General features: G+C 33.2%; 1 protein-coding gene across 1 annotated transcript; it reads right to left on the bottom strand.

The window, feature by feature from the left end:
- Window positions 1-1,337: 1,337 nt before the first annotated feature.
- LOC140746930 (protein obstructor-E) lies at window positions 1,338-16,416 on the bottom strand. Its single transcript, XM_073079092.1, has 7 exons — window positions 16,279-16,416; window positions 7,207-7,293; window positions 3,578-3,691; window positions 3,238-3,302; window positions 2,958-3,096; window positions 1,900-2,113; window positions 1,338-1,452 (listed from the first exon to the last, which is right to left on the bottom strand). The coding sequence occupies exons 1-7, from the start codon at window positions 16,322-16,324 to the stop codon at window positions 1,395-1,397; spliced, it is 723 nt and encodes a 240-aa protein (XP_072935193.1). The 5' UTR covers window positions 16,325-16,416; the 3' UTR covers window positions 1,338-1,394.
- Between the last annotated feature and the right edge of the window lie 3,960 nt (window positions 16,417-20,376).

Here is a 20,376-nt window from a genome sequence, read left to right as displayed (position 1 = left end):
GGAGACCCGTGCCCAGCAGTGGGACAGTAATGGGTTGTTGATGATGATGATGATGATGATCCTCTGACGTGAGGGTAGTGTTTTGAGGCAACTTTAGAATTTTAAGTATACATTACAGGAGTATTCTCCCAAAATCCGTATTGGAACAACGTGTGGGAATACACTGGGAGCATACCTCAATGTATGCATGACCCATGGGCATGGTGGTGCCCTCGTTTAAAGGACATAGAATGGTTTGTACCAACTATTCATATTTTTGGACAATTTAAAAGCAGTATGATATTATCCAATTTAAAATATATCTCGAGTCAGGTGAATGTAAAATAATACTCAAACTAGATTGAGAAGTTATACCAAATCTTATTTCAAGAAAAGTAACTATAATGTTCATATCAAGATAACTTATTCATGCTACAGTAAAGTTCCACATCCTTAACACTATTCCTATAAAATCTTACTTTATACTATGTCACAACTAATGCCGATAATAATGGTTACGTTAACTTTAAAACTCACGACATAACGACGTGACAAGACAATGATGAAAACACTTGTTAAAATGCAACGAAGTGTTTGTGGTGGTTGTGGAAGTGAAAGAAAGTCATTGGTAAGGTGCAAAGTGATGTAAGTGCTAAGTTATACTGCGAATGCAGAAAGTGTTTGAGATGATGTATCTGTTTAGTTTATTCAACGAGTTATGCGTCTTATATATTCGTTATCATTACGTTTGTAAGACGTTATTATGAGTCAAGTGTTATAAGTAAGGACTAAAGGATCAGATAGAGAAGATGGGTGGACAAAATCTTTCTGCTATTTTATTCTACTGAAATTATTAATGCGCTTAAGTGAACTTCCTGTATTGTAATATCCTACTACTACTTGGCCTACGTCCAGCAATAGAACCCTTTGTGGTTCGACTCCGGCAGCACCACTGCCACACCTATTTCTAACTAATAACAGCAGTGTTAGGCGCTGCTGTGTTCCGGTTTGAAGGGTGTGGTAAGGGAGACAGACTTTTCCGAGGATTTCTAGCTTAGTCCTTAGTAGCAGCGCATCTGTGGCCGACCTTAGGTAGGAATATCTAATCCTATCTGGGGTTGATTACAGATGTCCATGGGCGGTAGTAGCCACTTACCATCAGGTGGACTGCATGCTCGTCTGCTACTTCTTGGTAGTACACCATTTATAAAAATATTTACATTTAGAAACTTACTTATACTTATTTTGAAACTATTTATAAATCGCTTTACGTTTCACATACATATTTAATTCTACGAAATTTAAATATATTAATGTAGGGGGTTAGCGCTTCTTATGCTTATAATAAAACAACAATATATTATTACTATTTATTTCATAATTTATAACTAAGAGGGCTTAAAATTATAGAGGAATTACGCTTTCTTCGGTAGTTTGTTTTTATCTTGAGGCTGGCCTTCGTAGTAGTTTTCACTGCAAGAAAACAGAATAGATTAGGTATATGGAAACCTTTAGCTACACACAACGTTCATGGGTATGAAACCCAACGCTATTATCACTGTTAATTTTAGGTAGATTTTCCAAAAATAATTCCAGACTTGTGTTACAAATTCGATAAAATTTTACATTATACTCTTTAACATTCTTTTTGACAAAATGTACATAAAATCATCAATTAAATGCTTCCTAGTACGTATGTTATAGTTATAGGAGGTTACAGTTGGTTAAATTATTTATACAGTACCTACTAGTAATCATATATTTTTCGATGTTAATTAAGTCTCTTGGATCTCTTAGATCCTAGTTATGTATTATGTAGATTCTTCAACTGTTCTATAACGTATGTTTGCCAATTTTAAATATGATTATATCCCAACGGCTGAGACATACCCCTTATTTTTAAAAATCACAACCACTTACCATCCAGCCACCTTCTCAGGCTCGTCACACATGAAGGTGTCTTCATTGTACACCTTGCCGGAGGGACAGCTTCCCTTCTGGGGCTGCACGCCGTTTCTGCAGATGTAGAACTTCTGGCAGTCCTCAGGATGAGGGAAGGTGGGGTGAGGCAGCGCGCGACCGTTGGGGCCCATCACCTCGCCGTCAGGACAGGAGAAACCGTCGTCAAGGACATCTGGAGGATATTTATATTATGTTCTTAATTATTCATGTACTCGTATGTATCGAAGTAGATACATAACATATTATTTCATACAAGTATTGTGAAAATGTAAAGTAAGTATTAAAATGTATTATAAAAAAAAAATTCAAGAATTTGAAGGCGGATAAAGACCACAATGAGAATTAGGCATACGAGAGGTTTTATTCAGAATCATCTAAATTTGCTAATTTGGGCATTCTTTACCTTCTTATTCGTAAACATTACACCAAGGTTTGTCAATAGATTGATTTACTCTATTTTGTTTTAGATTCAAAATATTAACATTTAATTGCCATATTATTTCTTCTGAACGATCATGAGCTAAGGAGGCTACACTTTATCAATGAAACAGTCATCTTTATTCAAGCAACACAAAAAGTAACTATTTGTAAAAATAAAATTAAATATTGACGATCTTTTTCTTTTGTCATTTTCTTGTGATAGGCCATTACACCACTATTGTTGTGATAGAAAAGATGTAGTAAAACCACCAGTAACAAGGAAACATTCACCGTCATACTAGCATGGCGACAAGTTCGGCAAGATGGTTAATACTTTGTGATATTACATTTCGGATTCAAGCAACACTTATTGGTTGCAACTCAGTGCATCTTACATTATGTATGTGTATACAAATAAAAAAAATGTATTGTATTGTATCGGCTGTAATACTTTTTTGCCTGTTTCTGGGCATGGTTTCGCCCTATAACTATTCTGAAATGTTTGAGCAGTCTCCAACATACCTCGTCAATGTAGATTTAAAGTGTGTCAATGTTGATAAAACTAAATAATGATTCAACGGGAATATTGCACAAACCCTTGGTCAACTGCTCGCAGGTGCGCTGAACGGACTCCTTCCAGTCACAGTTGGAGGTCTCCTCGTCGAAGTACAGACCGGGAGGGCACGGCAGCTCGTTGGGGACACCGTCCGAGCAGTAGTAGAACTTGTCACAGGCCTGGATAAAAAAATCAACAAAACCAATTAAACAAAATTAACTTACGTACAAATATACAAAGTTAGCTTACGTGTTAATTTATAGAGAGTTCTATATACCTTTCAATTTGATTGAAGTAAAAATTAATTAAATGAAGGTTACCTGAGGATCAGGGTGCTTGAAGTATCCGTTTTGACGCGGGCATCCTTTTGTTGGTTTTGCCTCCTCTGAAATTTGAAAAATAATCATGATTGTAAGTAAGTATTAAATCCTTTGAAATATATGCCTAAAAATAGCGTAAAAAATAATTGAAAAGAAAAGCGCTTGTTAAAAATAAATTATTGTAAATGATAAGTATATGTAATTTAAAACAAACAAAAACCATTAAAATAAACTGATAAGCATCATAAAATTATTTTTTTATTGTAAATGTAATTTTATCTGAAAAGTTTTAAGAAATGGAATAAATAATTATAACAAAATAATTAACAAATATACTTACGCAATTCCTTTCTGTCTCCACAGTCTACGTTAGACGGGATGTCACAGCGCTCCTTGCCGGTGTTCTCGTCGGAGAAGACCAGGCCGTCGGGGCAGAGCCTTACTTCTGACTTACCTAGAAAATAGAAATTATGTATAAAGTAAATATGTTAGGAAACCTTTAAATTAATTTGTATTAGGAAATAACTTATAGGTCTTAAGTGATCACTTCTGCGTGATCAAACCCAAATAAGATTGAAGTTTTCTTGCAGTAAGTTGGCATAGAGCGGTATTAAATTAGCAATAAAAATACAGTCTACACCTAATTAGAAACTTTCGAAGGACTTTATTACTTCTGACAAATAAGTTGACCATTAGGCAATTATTTATTACTACTATGACGTGTGCGTATCACCTTGACGTAGATATAACCTATGAGCGCGTTTAGAAGTCACCGGATGGGTGACTGCAAGGTGGCTAATACCCAAATGCACTTCTTTGCTTAATCGGGCATGTCAAGCTGTTGGACACAGTTTTCATTGCTAAAATAGTTGTCACACTGCCTTGTTCATGTTATTTATCGGTTTGGAAACATCCAACACAGGCAGTCGTTAACTCATTCTTTCATACTTTAATCAACATTGAGGCAGCGTGGGCGACCATCCAAAACTATTCTAGTTTTGAAGAGAGACTTGTGCGCAAACTACAGAAAGCGATACAGCCACTTTTCAATTATTAAATCAATTGATAAATTTTGAGACCTAAATAAACAACCATAACTTGGACTTATAATGTCACGGTGTATTGAATCCAAATTATTTTCTAACGTGTTTTAGTAGACAACATATTTTTTGCCGATTGGCAAAAATTATGAGGCGACAGACTTAATATTTTACGCTGTAAGATGATTGCAAATACCTTGGTTTCATGTATTCTTATGATACAGAAGTAGTAAATAAAGTATTTCCAATTTTAAATACTTTTGCTGTGTCCTGGCTTAAAGGCCGAGGTAAGGCAGATACACTCATAGGGGTTGTTTCAATTTCTCAAAGGTAGAACGTGTTGGCGGTCAGCCTCAGGGATTCCTCCAATTGTTTTGCTTATTACACACAACCTTGGGTTACAGTGGGCATTTATCATCAGATGACTACATACTCGCTTGTAACTTCTATATTGTATTTTAGAGAATTATTACAATAGAAAAACACCTTAAAAATACGGTTTTTGTCACTCCCATAATTATGACGAAACAAACAACACCACATATGTTAAAATCTGTCAAGCCGTTTGGGCTGCAGACATACATATATACGCTCTGAAAATGTTATGCTCCGCAGGCAGGTAAAAAGACACACAAACAAATTACATTTAGAGCAGTTTGTCACCTTCATTATTTCTCTAGAGCTGGGTGCTTTATATTCACAACATGTAACCGATGCTCTTGGGTGTTTTCACGCGATCGGAACCCACATTTCTAGAATGTTAGAAATCTGGCATTAATATTCTCGTCGCGAATGCTCTGCTTAAAAGTTTTCACGTTTTCTATGGGAACTATTTAAATTGCACAGTTTCGAAATTCTTTTGAGGATATTTTGTATAGCGAAAGTTTTTTTTTAAATTACCAATGTAGTGTGTGGACAAGTCTGTATACAGAAGGCTTTAGGCTTGACCATACTCGTACATGTATCAAAATTGGCCTTCACTATGAGCTGCAATATATGAATTGCCGGTGTGTGTATTTTTGGTATTTACCTAAATATAACCCTAAATTACAAGTTCGTCATAAATAAAGGATATACATATCTTTATGCTATGGAAGTTTCGCAATTTCATTACATGCTCCTATGTAAGTACTTATTTACTACTACTTACTAAGAAACAGTTAGAGAGAGCAATAAAGATATTTATATATTTAGAAAGAAAAGTGTCTATATACATAATGTAGAGTCAATTGAATCTACTGTCTACAGTGATGTAAATGACCTTAGTTTCGTTAGCCAACAAGTCTTACGTGTAAAAAACTACTTAACTCAATAGAATATTTACGTAGCACATAATGTATATACACAATCAATCATCAATAAATAGAGAGGAGTCATGCAAAGTTCAATAACCCTGCTGTTGCAACCGACTTCATAAGGGTATCAACCTATCGAATACGAGAAACAAGCTATAAGTCTTGTGTGACATTATAGCCAGATATACAACTTATCGCTAATCAAATACGGTACTTCTTCAAGTAGGAAAGTTAAAGTTCGTATAAGTTAATTAGTTGACACTCAACGACCTTTAACACTTCTATTTTATTTTGTGCAATATACCGTTGGATTGCTATAAAACTATGTTTGGTATACCATAAGAAACATCTAAAGGAATTCAATGAAAATGTTAACTTTACCCTTACCAGGAGTTTTTACGTTTCGACAAATATGACTGTTTTGGTATTTGTTTACCATTTGTTTACGTATTTGCCCATACAAATTCCAATCAGCGCCCCTAGCGGATCGTGTCAGAACTAGGAAATCATATGGGCCAATACGTAAACAAATACCAAAACAGTCATATTTGTCGAAACGTAAAAACTCCTGGTTAAGGTACTTGTGTGGCGATTACTTATTGTTAATTACAATATATCTGAAGTGTCAATAGTTTTTTTTAACATATTATATTTTTGTATATCGGACATGCAAATGTAATAATTAAATTCATGAATATTTGTCATTAGATAAGAGTCCTATCTTCTTCGGATCTTTAAGTAATACTTATAATATTAGTTAACTTATATAATAGTTTAATCTACTAGTTTATTACACGGCATTTGATGACGCCTTTCAGAATATTACGAAAAATTTTACTCTAAGCTCTTGTCACAGTTTATCGCTCATGGGCCGTGTATAGGGCAATTTACCATGCACCAATAACATCTAGTCGTAATGATAACCATATTGAACGAATTACTGTGTTTGTGCATAGCGCTCATCATTTGACATTCAGTCCCATTCACCAGACTCGACATATGCAGCGATCATATCTGCGAAGGTTTCGATTGAAAGGAACAATACTGCCTTATATATTTAGATGTTGTATTTATAGATTGTGGAGTTGTAAAAGAATTTATAGGTTTTCAGAATACAATCGTGCATAATTAACATTTACACTTTTAATCAAAACCGAAGATATTTCTTTCGCAAATATTCGTAGTTCAATCTTTACTTTTAGAAGATTTTGTCGTGAGTTTTTACAGCAATTAATAGTATATAGATGGGCCATAGCGTGCCAATACAGTTATAGCTTGAAAAAAAGAAAAACGAATCAAACTGACAGATTCCTGAGTGACATGAAATAATCTTACACGGAACTTTATTGTTGTGCACTGAATTAATGTTAACAACGCTATTGTTGTTGATATGCCGCTGTTAGATTGAGCCACATCTTAATACTATAGCTTGATTAACCTTTTCTCGACAATCAAAAGAAGATTAACAACTAAACTTAACACCTAACAACTGTGAAGCGAGATTGACGCCACAATGGATTGCCCAATGAGATTCACAAAACTCATTGTAGTCTCATAGATGCGTTACGTAAATGCAATGAGTATGTGCATACGGTAAGTGACTTTTACGTGACCTTTGGACGCACGATACTGACCTTTGCTGCATTTGTAATAAAGGTCGCACTGGTAAGGGTCCGGGTAGAAACCGCTCTTCTCCGGGCAATCGTACTCTTGACCTGAAACTGAAAAAAATTATCTAAAAATAAAATTCAAAATAAAAATAATATTCTTCTACATAGAAATGTTAAATCTGTGAGCTTTGTGGGGATGTAAATTTTAATTAAATTACGCCAGCTTAAAGAATAGCTAATCGTTCTAAAAATGTTTTATGTCATGTTTCTAACTACATATAGTCACCTTTAACAATCTCTAAAAGGGGAAAAAATAATAAAATAATATTTGCAAGATGTGTAAACATTATTTTTAGCTTAAACAGACTAACTGTTAACTAAACGGTTTTGTTAAAATCTATTTCATTACAATAATTTTTTATTCTCTGTTTTTGCTTTCTGAAAATCTGTACTAAAAAGTTACTCTGTAAGTGGTCCAATGTTTTTCTTGTATTGTAATCGTTGTAATTCTTACAATCTTATGCCAGTAGACCACCTGGTGTTTATAAGTCGTATTCCAAATCGAATACGGAAGTGCTGATACCACTTAGGACTAAGTAAGCAAGCGTAGTGTAACACTGCCTATACCCCTTATGAACATTTTATCCAAGGTTTTGACTACCAAAGATATGACAATTTGCCTTTTTGTTCTACCAGAGTATTTAATTTGCTTGCTACAAATTGTCAAAATACGTCGATCGGCGGTAGACAAAACTTGGATAGATTCATATTAATTTCGGGCGCTAGGCTCTACATAAACCGGACTACAATAAGTGTGGTACCACTGACATCGACTAACATTTTACCACCTATAAACCACGCTCTGACTCGTACATGACATTATACAATAAACTACTGCTAACCAAATTCACGACACGAAATCTAGTAGCAAAATAATTTAGCAATTAGAGCGAAACAAAGTTTTTACGAAACTTGCAATTATCCAGCAAATTTTGTTACAGAGTGATTTTTATGGAAATGAGCAGGCGAACAGCTAGCACTCTATTCAGTGGTAAACGGACATTGTAACGTAACAATACATAGGGGAATGACCATCATCTCATAGGGAACGATACAAAATCACAAGCATATTGGTAGCTTAACTTTGAATTATGTATCTTAGTAATTATCAAATTTAACCATTTTTTTCCTATCAAAGACGTAAATGTGGTCATTTATGTCTAGAAAAATTGGCAAATTTTGAATATTGTGCAGGCAAAAATTGGTAGGATTAGTAATACTTGTTCACATCCTAATAATACAGTAAGGTACAACATTATAATATTAAAATGTTAACACTAGACAACTTTTTTCTTCCTTTATTTGAGAATTATTAATAAAGATATATTTAATTGCGGTGTAAAATAACTGAGAATATCTACCATGAAATAAAATGGCTGCAATATCGTATTACGCGGATTCTATACCATATTTTATTAGAATTAATTAATATTTATCTTATGAGTTACAGATATAGCGGCACAGGTTCGTAATTTTAATCATTACCTTTAAAGGCTCTGTTTTGGTCCAAACCTACGAATGTTATAAAAGTAAGAGAATACTTCAGATCAAGGCTCTAACGCTTGTAATTCAATTACCGACATACATTTGGTGCCTATCTCTCAAAGTATCGTATTTAACTTAGTGCTATATTGTGCCTAAAATATTTATTGGAACTATAGTACTTTATTTTCACTTTAAACTATACAGTATATAAGGAATCATATATATTCATTTCCTACCATACTAACTAATTGTATAAGAAGCGTATACATAACGAATACAATCCACAATTTGTTTCAATACATATGATAACTTTTAGTTACAAAATTAATCTTTAATAATCTAACTGAGTTTACTTTAAAATGATTTAAGAGTATCAAAACACATTAAGATTTAATTCAAAATGAACTTTAGTGTTTGTTTGTGCGAAGATATTGTTATTTGAGCAAAACAAACACATTATCCACGAAATTTCAACAACAATGATTGACAGGAAAATGAGCAAGAGTTGCAGTTCCTAAGAAAACAAAGCAATCAATCATCTTATTTATCTGAGTCCATCGTTAGACACTTTAATAATATGAGGATAACTCAAATGGATTTCTTATTGGGTTGACCCAGACGGTCTAGTCATTATGATGAATGCAAAACAATATTTGGTGCTCGTTAATAGAGCGGATTATAAAGTAACTGTTGAATAAAAACTTAATTCATATTAACTTTTTGTGGTCATATAAAGCGCTTATATAATTGAAGTTTCGAGACGCCGGCAATAATAAGCGGTCTCTAAGGCTATAGAAAACTGAATTTAATGCCTATTGGATCTTTGTCTTTCCTTGTTTGATTAATTAGTGGAGTCTATTTTTATAAACTATTATATTTTAATCATATGGGGCTAGACAATGTTAATTAGATTTAAATAATGGGCGAAAGATAAGGTATAGGCGGAGGAATCATACATTCCGATATCTAATCTCAGGAGTACATTAAGGTTACTTGGCTGATTATAGGTAACACTCTAAGCTAAAATAGAATAGTTTTAAGTACAGTCGTTATAGGTATGGTGGAGGTGATTTCAGGGTCGAACAATTGAGGGATTCATAATCTTTAGAAAAAATATGCTATTTGAAGTAATCTCAAATATCCATGGCATCAAGTGGATGGAGAGATTAAAATGGCAAAGCACATCAGCAGTAAGGAAGGCTCCTGAAATATTATCAATATTGTCAACTATCCACGGACCGAGCAAGCTCAGTGACGCAACTGTCGCATTTATGCACCGCACAGTTATGCAAGTTCATTGCTGAACCAATACGCTCTCGATATTGCAGCGATCCATTTATCACTTTCCTCCGTTCAACATATCTGTGTACTAACTAACAAGGCTAGTTGCAAATTACTTTGCGGACTTGATTACCGAATTCGGTCCATTTAACGCTATTTACACAGGCCATTGCAAGCTACGGTGTGGGTTTCGAAAAGGCGATGCCGTGACAGCGTTCAATACTAAAATTGCCCTTGCAAAACATGCATTAGGAAATTACTGGAACACTCAACAGTGGTTGGGATGCGTGAGTGAAAGGCGAGGGACCCGCGTTAGTTGGATTACACCTCGGATGTGCACATGACAGGTGCATGTCAGAGGCCCGTGTGAAGCGCCGACATATGTAAACATACGAATTTTACGTGTATAACAATTGTTTTGATTTACAATTAAGCGAATACGCTTAATAAAAACTGTAAAATATAATGCGTATTTAAATTTGTCATAGTTTGTTAGAGTGATATTTTTTGTAAGTTTTTCAGATTATTGTTACAATTTACTTACTTAATCACAAGTAACTCAAAAAATACAATCCTTTAATAAGCACTTCATAACATTGACTTAGATTTTTTTTGCATTTATAAGTTTTATTTATTACGTTGCTTCGTCAACTTTCAATGTAAAAAATGATTATTTTTGTCTGAATTCGATATATTAGTAGACTATGTACCCTATACAGATGTACATATTAATTTAACATACTTCATAAAACAAATTAAAATTTACAAACATACATCTAAATTCGAGTTATAAAAAATACCAACAAAAAATACAAACTTATTTTTAAATCAGGCTAAAGTAGACAGTTAATTTTAGCAATAAAACAACCGGTACCAAATATTGAGCAAATTTACCTTTCTTTATAAAGGCCTAATTTATGACATGTCAAATCACGTAACATCGAGAAAGGAACAGCGTTACTTCTCTTTCTGTCAACTCTTATGACAGTTCAATATCGTTCCGCCAAGCTACTAACGGGTTCGGCCACCTTGCGGCTACGCAGTGAAGGAGAGCAAGTATTACTGCAACCACTTGCAAGCTCCCAAATGTTTCTGTACTCACAGTAGGTAACCAAGGTACGTTCAGCGAAAATAACTAATTTATAAGTTAGTTGTTAGTAACATTGAAACTAAGTTACAATCTACTCCAAATTAGTAATGAGTAACGTTGAACTTCAAAGTCGACAGTAGATGTTATTGTAACGATATATCATTTTTTTGAAGTTGTTCTTTATAATTATGTTTGTAAACTTTTTTTCGTCTATACACTGTTTATATTATTTTCCATTGAAATAAAATGTCCGCTTGTTCTTTTTATTATAATTTTATTTTAATAACATTAAATAATTTTGTAAAAATAAAACAGTATATTTCCTGTCATTTTTGTCTCCTGCTTTGATTTGCAAGACCTTCAATGAATACAACTTGTTTAGAATATAGTAATAAATTATAGTACGTAGTAAAATTTTAAGTCTAGTCGTAATAAACATTAATTTAGACACTAACAATAAAAATGTTTTCTTTATAACTTCAGCTAATAAACTAAATACTATAAAAGTGTAATGACTAATCATAAACCTCATCTTAATTTTTTATGATTAGACATTAAAACAAAATAATTATTCTTACAGAAAAATCACGATAAACAACAATTTACTCTTAACTAATACTTATTTAATGTAAATGAAAAATTGTAACAATAATGTGATTTCAACAGCGGAACCCTTAGTTCTAGAGTATTTTAAAATAGGTAAAAACTAAGGAGATAATGAAGAGTTTCACTACAAACACAAAGATCCCATCATCAGACCTAGTAAGGATCTATGACAAGGTACGAAAGAACCCCTTTAAAACACCTATGAAATGGAAAGAAAAAAATCAAATTGATTCAGAAGTACGTGAGCTATTCCAGTGAGTAAATAAATTCGGTTTTCTGATTTTCCAGGAAAACTGGTAAACACTTTTCAATTTCCACGAAATGAGAAATTTCCCCTGTGAAACTAGCCGCATAACATAAATCATGTCAATCGGCCGCGGCATTACAAATATACCAAAATCTCTTTCCTATGCAAGTCGGTTAAAAATCCATCAAGCCGTTTGAGCTGTAGGGGGTGCCGAAGAATGAGACATACCAACCCAGATACATGCATGTATTTACGTCACTAGGAAAACATTACTCCCCGCAGACAGCTAACAACTTTTTAAAGCGAGCTTTCGATAGTTGTTAAATAAAAACCTTGTTTCGAATTCTTTCTTTATGAACTGGTAACTTATAAAAGCATTTTGTAATTTAAATAACATATACATTGCGCCAATTACCAAAATGGAATATGTCGTATTTTAAAAGTGGTATAACTCTTCTTGTTGGTATGTACGGATATTACCGCCACACCTACTTATACACACCTTGCAATTAAATAGCATTTTGCAGTAGCACTTTGCGTATCACATTGTAGTAAACATTGTATATATTGGTTTATATAAGTGGTAAAGTATTCAGAGTAGCTGGCCCTGTACACATAGTTCTGCCTTTTACGGTAGGTAGAGCGATGAGTTTGACCATCTATGTACATTTTAGAGTATTTTTTATATATTTGGCATAGTAAATTAGCATGTAGTTCACCTGATGGTAAGTGGTAACCGTATATCCATAATAAAGTCAAACAGGACTAGTCAGTCAGAGGTTAATCACATATGCATTGCTACCTCTAAAACCCTTGAAACCAGTACGCATATAACAGCATAAAGTTTTGCGGTTCTATCTCCGGAGTCGAACCACGAAGGTCTCTACAAACTTTAAATGTTTGATGTGGTTGAGATAATATAAAATGAAATTAATTATCATCTAGACCACGGTGTCGACGGTGTCCAGTATAGTTAAAACATAAATTTTGCATGTATGAATAACTCAATCTGCCAACTTATTCGGAGTTTAAAAGATCGTTAAAATTTTTAGGACTAAAGTCTTAGGATAGGACGGCTTAATTAGATTTTTTTGCATTAATATCCTATTTGATGCAGTCTATTCTTATTCATTACTAAGTATATAGTATAACTATCCGATGCAGTCTATTCTTATTAAGTATATAGTATAAAAACAAAAACAAAAGATTTTTGTTCAGAGAACGGCGCCACAATACCTTATTTCGAGCAGGTATGTCATTTACTACTTATCTCAACGTGTCTTGAACACGGAAGTGCATTTCAATTATGGTCCAATTTGAACCGATTCGGATTTAGTGATTGCGATAATATTAAACGATACCATTACATAAATGTGGGTAGGTTTATTATATGACCTGCCCCTGTTCTATATTTTGTAATGTATAAACGTAATTGCAAGTTAAGCGGCTGTAACCACAACTTGGAATTTGCAGCTGTCCTTGGGAGCTTACTTTCATAATCCTCGTAAAGTGGAAAAGGAATTTGACATTCACACCACATAACTTTGGTATAACATCATTCGGCTGTTTGGCCACAAAGGGCAACGCAACACCTTCACCGATTGATAAATTTATCAGTCTGATTAAGGATTTTAAAGCCTTGACAAGGGAAGTGTAGATTGATATTTTTATTAATTTACTAAAACCAATGTATTATCGGAAAGACTGAAGTTGAATATTAAAATCACTGTTATAATTGAAAGAAAATAATGAAAATATTTATTTAATGCTCAATAAACCTAATTTAAATTGACAGGGGTAGCTGATAATTAAAGAAGGTAATCAAATATGATGGCCCTTTTGAAAGTAACCTTTATGTGATCATGAACTTGTACTCGTATGTTTATTTCTTAAAATAAAAAATACATCTAATTTTAATGTAATACACGTTAAAGTCGTACATAGTTAATAAAATGTTGAGAATCTGCAGCTCATGAACATCCTTAAGTATCACGAACTAGGACATGAGTCCTACTCGAAGGTCAATTACAGATGCAGTGCTATCACTAAATACTCGTCATGTGTCAAACCAAATCACGAGTGAGGTACACTATTAGTACAGAGCAAATTTGAATTATGGCGTTTTGTAGGCGAATCACCTAAAGGTTTTTTTGTTCATGATATAGGAGTAGCAGGGGTGCATGCAGTCCACCTGATGGTAAGTGGCTATTGCCGCCCGTGGACATTTGTAATCAAACCCAGATAGGATTAGATATTCCTACCTGAGGTCGGCCACAGACGCGCCGCTGCCCCTGAGGACTAAGCTGGAACGCCTCGGAAAATTATGTCTCCCTGACCACAACCTTCAAACTAGAACACAGCAGCGCTTAACGCTGCTGTTATGAGGCAGAAATAAAATAAAGAGGTCTAAAATGGACACTCATAATAATGTTCATACGCACATAAAAATAATTAATGTCAATACACATTTTTTAATATAATTACGAATGCTGTGAAGAATATTAATACTAACTGTAATTACACTTTACTGTAAACAATAGCCACTCAAAACCTATAAAAGGAAGCACGTAGCGACTACTGGAATAAATTTATTTTTTGAAAGGTAACCGGGTTACACTGCGTACATACTAGGCTATCAATTCCAGGCTGTGTCCATGGGGAAAGAATTTGCATATAGATATATTACCGTTATAAGAAACAATAACAATACTTTATAAGGCTTTTGATAATTGGACCAAATGAAACGTACGATATGTACGAGTACTTAATATTAAAGGATACCAAGTGTTCCAGCTAAATCACTATGTGTATCAATAAGGTGATACAAAGATCACTTAAACTAAGATAAGACCACATATTGATATTCGGATAGTTGCATATCGATAATAAAATGTTTTAAAGGGTGCAGGACTTATTTTTTTTAAATGCATGGAATGTAGTGTAATAAACATCTAATTCACTTTAAAACGGTATTTACAAAGATTGTCTCACTCAATTAAAAAAATGATAGGTTAAATTCGGTTGAATAGAAGTCGATCTTAGATTGAGGCGATGCACTACAACATAGAATGCATTCAGAATAAAAGGAGAAATCCTTAATTTAAACGTGCTTATACACGAACAACGAAACTTTTCTTTGCCACAATTATCAAACTTAAATAGAACGGCTCGCGTAGCGGTTCTCAGAATTCTTAATTTCTCAGAATCGAACATACGTGAGTTATTTCAAAAAACTTTGATGTTAATTAATATCTCGGTATTGTCCTTTCGTTTCAAAACTGCAGTTTATATATCCGTACACGGACGAAGGGAAGGCCAGTCGTTAATTATATAGCATAGTAATTTACTCTCTAATATTAACTTAGGTAATGCAATTCATTAAGCATATGCAACTCTAAACGCTTAGCTATTACGTGAAGGTTGTTTATGTACGAGTATAAATAATTAACTATAACATGAATAGATTTGTTTCCATTCTCAGAAACATCTTGTTTACTTGTTAATTTTCTTATACATCTTATTCGGTAGGTACAATTATGAAAGGTCACTAGGTACGCTGGTGGAGTCTTAATAACTTTTTGTAGCAATAATGTAGTCAATTTATGAATGAGGATAGTAATTTGTAATATTTTACCGGATGGATACTTCAAGTCGACTTTAAGAGAGATAAAGTTTTATTATATTTTATTATATTATTAACTTTAAGAGAGATAAAGTTTTATTACATCAGGATTCGGATTGAGAGTAAACTTTTAAAGACGTAGCTACATCTACAAAAAGTTCTTCAAATTTAGTCTGAGCTAACCCTAATATCCCTAAATAAAAGCGAGGTCTTATTTAAGGTCACGCCTGAATTTTTTTTAGTCGCAACTTACAACGACCTTCAAATAAACTTATTTTTTTTCATTTGAAAATTGTCAAAGATATACTTATATAAATTTATAGCTTTTCATCTCACGACAATTTTAACTAAAAGTTGGTTTAAAAAGTCCTCTTAAGATAATTTTCGTAGAGCTTTTTTATACAGGGCTTATAATGTAAATAAATAAGTATTTCACCGCTATAAGAAATAAAGTTGTAATGTTTATTCGAGTTTAGTATTCGAAACAGTAAATGTTGCAACAGATAACGATTTCTCTATTTACAAATAACCACTTCAAACAATTCCACTACTTTTATTTTTATTTCAAATACTTTACTGTTAACTGATACCGATTTATTAAGTAATGTCAGTCAACTTTATCAGATTATATTCAAGTAAGCCGGTCGTAAATAGGCTTTGAAAGTAAGCTACATTTAACAAATCTAAGAGTTGAAAGTGACTTACCTAGTCCCGCGACAGCCAAGCCCACGAAAACGAACAGTTGCAGCATTTTGAACTAGAATATAATTTAAGTTATATTTAAGTTATCTATGTATATCACGGCGCGCGTGCGGTGCCCGTCGAAGGTTGCTCCGTATTGCCTGTACGCCAGCCATTGTGACCGGCGCGCGCGCCCCGGCAATGTACTCTCTGTTTGACGGATTAGGTTGCGACGAATTCAACAGGATTTTCAAGTTAAAGAGAGAACTCTTACAGCGTTTAATTAACTGAAGTTTAAATAATACTTTCAATAATCTCTGATTTTAATTAAAAACAAGGAAATGCTCATAAATTTCAGAGTAACCACATAATATTAGAATTCAGAATCTTAACTGTTAGCAAATTACATTATTGCTATAAAAATGTATCCGTTTTATATATTACTTTTGGGGTATATCAAAAGAGGCGTGTTATATAGGTTAGTCATTTTATTAAATCTTTCTTTTGATTACAGATTACATTTGATTATATCAATATAAATATAATAGTTTTAATTTTTTTAACATTTTGCATAAACACAAAGTTATCCTTAAACTACAATAAAGTAACGCACAATAGTCTAACGAATGAATTATCAACTCGGTGAGTGTAAGTTCTTAAGAAAAAGCTATGATGCATACAGTTGCGGTAATTGCGGAGACACTCCTGTTCGCCGGAGGCGATAGCCTCGCCTTGTAGCACCTCATGGTCAAACTCATGGTAAGAAACACGAAATCTTGTCTTATTGTTTAAAATAGGAAATAATGACTACCGCTCTATAATGAAAGTAGAATACCAGCATTGTGCATAGTAAATTTCTGTGATTTTAAGAAATTAAAAGAAAAAGACTACAAAAGCATTAGAATAGGTTATTTATTTATTAAAATAGTTTTACAAACATTAAAAGATGCGTCTAGAACTTTAAACCGTTAAATATAGTACATATATCTTATTACTTTTAATTTTAAGTACAAATATAAATATTAATGAGCTAATATTACAAATAAATTCAAACGTTTTGCTCATTTAATAACTTTTTCTACTTCGCAATGGTTGCTGTTCCACTTTAGATGCAAGTTTTAAATTGTAGTATTGCGGTAGGTACTAGAAGCTCGATAGCAACATATTTTACACGCTATACCAGTAGATTAGGCAACTGATAATTAAACCAATTTAACATTTATCGCTATTCGGGTACACAATAGATTTCCAAAACATACAAACTATTTTTAAATTAGTACACGAAATCAAGTTAATTTTTTACATTGTGAAATGTCTACAAATAAATTCAACAATTTAGTACCAGTCGTTATCTTAAAGAAGCTTTTGTTCCAAGCTTATTGCTTATTTCAGCGGGCGATAAATAAAATAAAACACGAACTGTGGAGAATAAATCAGTGGTTGTAAGTTATAGTTCTTGTTAAATTGCTCGGTTCCCGGTAGTGACTATTCATAAATGAGCTAATTGAATAATTTCCGCCAAGAATAAAGGAGACGCGTGTCAAAACTACGAATTACCAGTGCAGGAAATATAGAAAGCTATTGTTTACTGAAGATAGATTGTTTATTACATTTGTGCAGTAATCCTTATGCATACTGCATCTAAGAGTATTATTAGTGCTCTAAAAGTTGGTTCGTTTGTTTTGTTTGAATTTAATTAAAACTCAAATATTCGACGATCTTTATGATGTTTTGATAAATTTTGTAGGTAAGGAGATGTGTTTATTTCTTAAAATTTAAAGCTTTGTATTTTTAAATTATTTTGAAAGTTACAAAAACTAAAAAGACTCATGTAAGTAAGTATTTTTTTGCTTTATTGGTATTGGGGCTGGTTTTGGAAACAAGTGAACTTACTTAAACAGCGCTTTTATGGATTGGTTATAAATAGTTTTAGGACCTTTATTTTAATAATAGAAAGAATAATCAAGAAAGAAACAGGCTGAAACATATTTTGGAATAAAACCATATCTGTGGATTTATTTAGCACTGCAAATAATTAACTAATTCAAGTGTATTATTGAACTTAGATTTATGGAACTGACTCAATAGATACGAGCTTATAGTGACTCACAACTCTGATCTTTCAAAAGTAATTTACTTTGTTGAAATCTTTAAATCAACAGCCATTATTAATCGACACCTATCGATAAATCTGTAAGTACTTAGTCACATATTTCAAAGCTTAGACTTATAATCGGTCTAATTACAAAAAATATTTGAAACTTAGAAGGAGTTTTATTAAGTTAGGTACCGTTTGCTAAAGGCTATTACTGATAAATTAATTTCTCAACAAGACACATAATTATGCAAGTTCGAGCTTCCTGGATGGGTGACCCTTGACCAATTGAGTAAGGACTAATACACTAAGCACTGGTACTGACTATACTGGTTGGAACATGTACCAATTAACAATTATAGAGGCCTTCACGCGGGTTGAAAGATATTGACATCAGAATAGGCTTCTTATCCTCACTACCATCCTTTAAATCCCACTGATGGTCACCTTTGACTTAAAAGGTAAAAGTTAATAGGATAAGTTAAGACTAAGGCAGTGTTCTGTTAAATCCCGTTAGACTTTCCAAATAGATGATAATAGATTTCCATGTAATAGTCGTATAAGGTAGAGATCTGGTTTGAAATGTAAAGCAAGGATATATCAATATGAGGGCTTCATTCTTAAACATTAGTTTTGTTGGTTTGGGAACCTAATAGACCTAATAATTTATATTAGTCCTTGGGGTAAAACTCATGTTCTTTTAAAGGTAGAAAATGAAGCAAATAACAAAAGCCAGAGCTACCACTGGATCTACTGGACTAAGATCTAGATAAACATAAGACTCCCATAGTGCGACGGACTTATTTGAAAATAATGGCTGATTTAAAAAGTATGATAGTTATTCAGAACAGATTCTTGCGACGTGATCGTATCGTACACGAACTCATAATGTTTGATTAAAAGCATGCATAGTTTTTAATGCAAGTACAAAGTACGCATTGTATTTAAATTTGTTGTTTTTCTATTTGATGCCTTTGATTTCGAATTGCAATGGCATTTTACAAGGTAGCATTCTTGAGAACCATCTCCCTGTTTACTGAACCTTCTAGGTACTTAATATAGTGTTTAATAATAGCCGCAGCAAATGCACAATTATATTCATGCGTCAATAATGAAAAGTACGTGTGTCAACTGCATATTATTTTTTATTATTACTGATTTCACAGTATATGGTTTTATGGACCCATCTGAGTGCCTTGTCAGTAATATTTATGGGCAATTGTAAATTTATAATCGACTTTATCCAGGCTCAATGGCTGCAAAATTCGACCTTCCTTTCGCATTTTTTCTGTCAAAACATTCGCACTTCACTTAATTCATCTTTGGACCATGTCTGGACTATATATGTACAAAAATGGACAACTGGATGTTTCGCTGGTTTTATTTTTTCGATCATGAGTCAGAATGTATGTTAAGGAAGTAAACAACGGTATGAAAAAGTGTCAGTCTTATTTCATTATTTATTTTAAGTATACGAAGATGTTACTCATATAAATAATTACAGTAATCCTTCAAGTAATACCTCTACATTTACATAATATATTCATTTTTATAGCAAGAAATTAAATAAATATCAATTGATATATAGATTTTGCCTAGCTATTTGACTGACATTTATCGGGATAGTTTGACGGGTCTACATTGACTATTGAAGGTCAAACTTAAAGAACCAAATAGGCAGGGCGGTCACGACCCGTTTTTCAAACTGATTGATATTGTCTTCTAAACATTAACGAGTATATTCCTTTGTGTTAATTTGAAAGTATTTGTACTGCATACTTTTATTGAAGCGTATTTAACGCTCGTGTCAGATACGGCTGATACAGCGACATTAGGCAACATTAGCAACTACAATTAAGATTGAGTAATGGAATGCCTATCGAAAACTGGTCTTACTATTGTAAGCTAGTCTTGGAACCTGGCCTTGCGTGTGCTGTATTCACGACTTGCCTACAGGTAGGAACAATAAAAAATGTATATTTGAAAAGCAGTGATAGCCTAGTGGTTAAGAAACTCGGCCTCTGGAT

This window comes from Epargyreus clarus, unplaced genomic scaffold (genome assembly GCF_041222505.1).
Source record: "Epargyreus clarus isolate Ecla_fem2 unplaced genomic scaffold, WU_Ecla_fem_2.2 ptg000014l, whole genome shotgun sequence".
Classification (NCBI taxonomy): Eukaryota; Metazoa; Arthropoda; class Insecta; order Lepidoptera; family Hesperiidae; genus Epargyreus; species Epargyreus clarus.
Note: the sequence above shows the minus strand (reverse complement) of the source record. Positions and strands in the feature narration are given on the sequence as shown.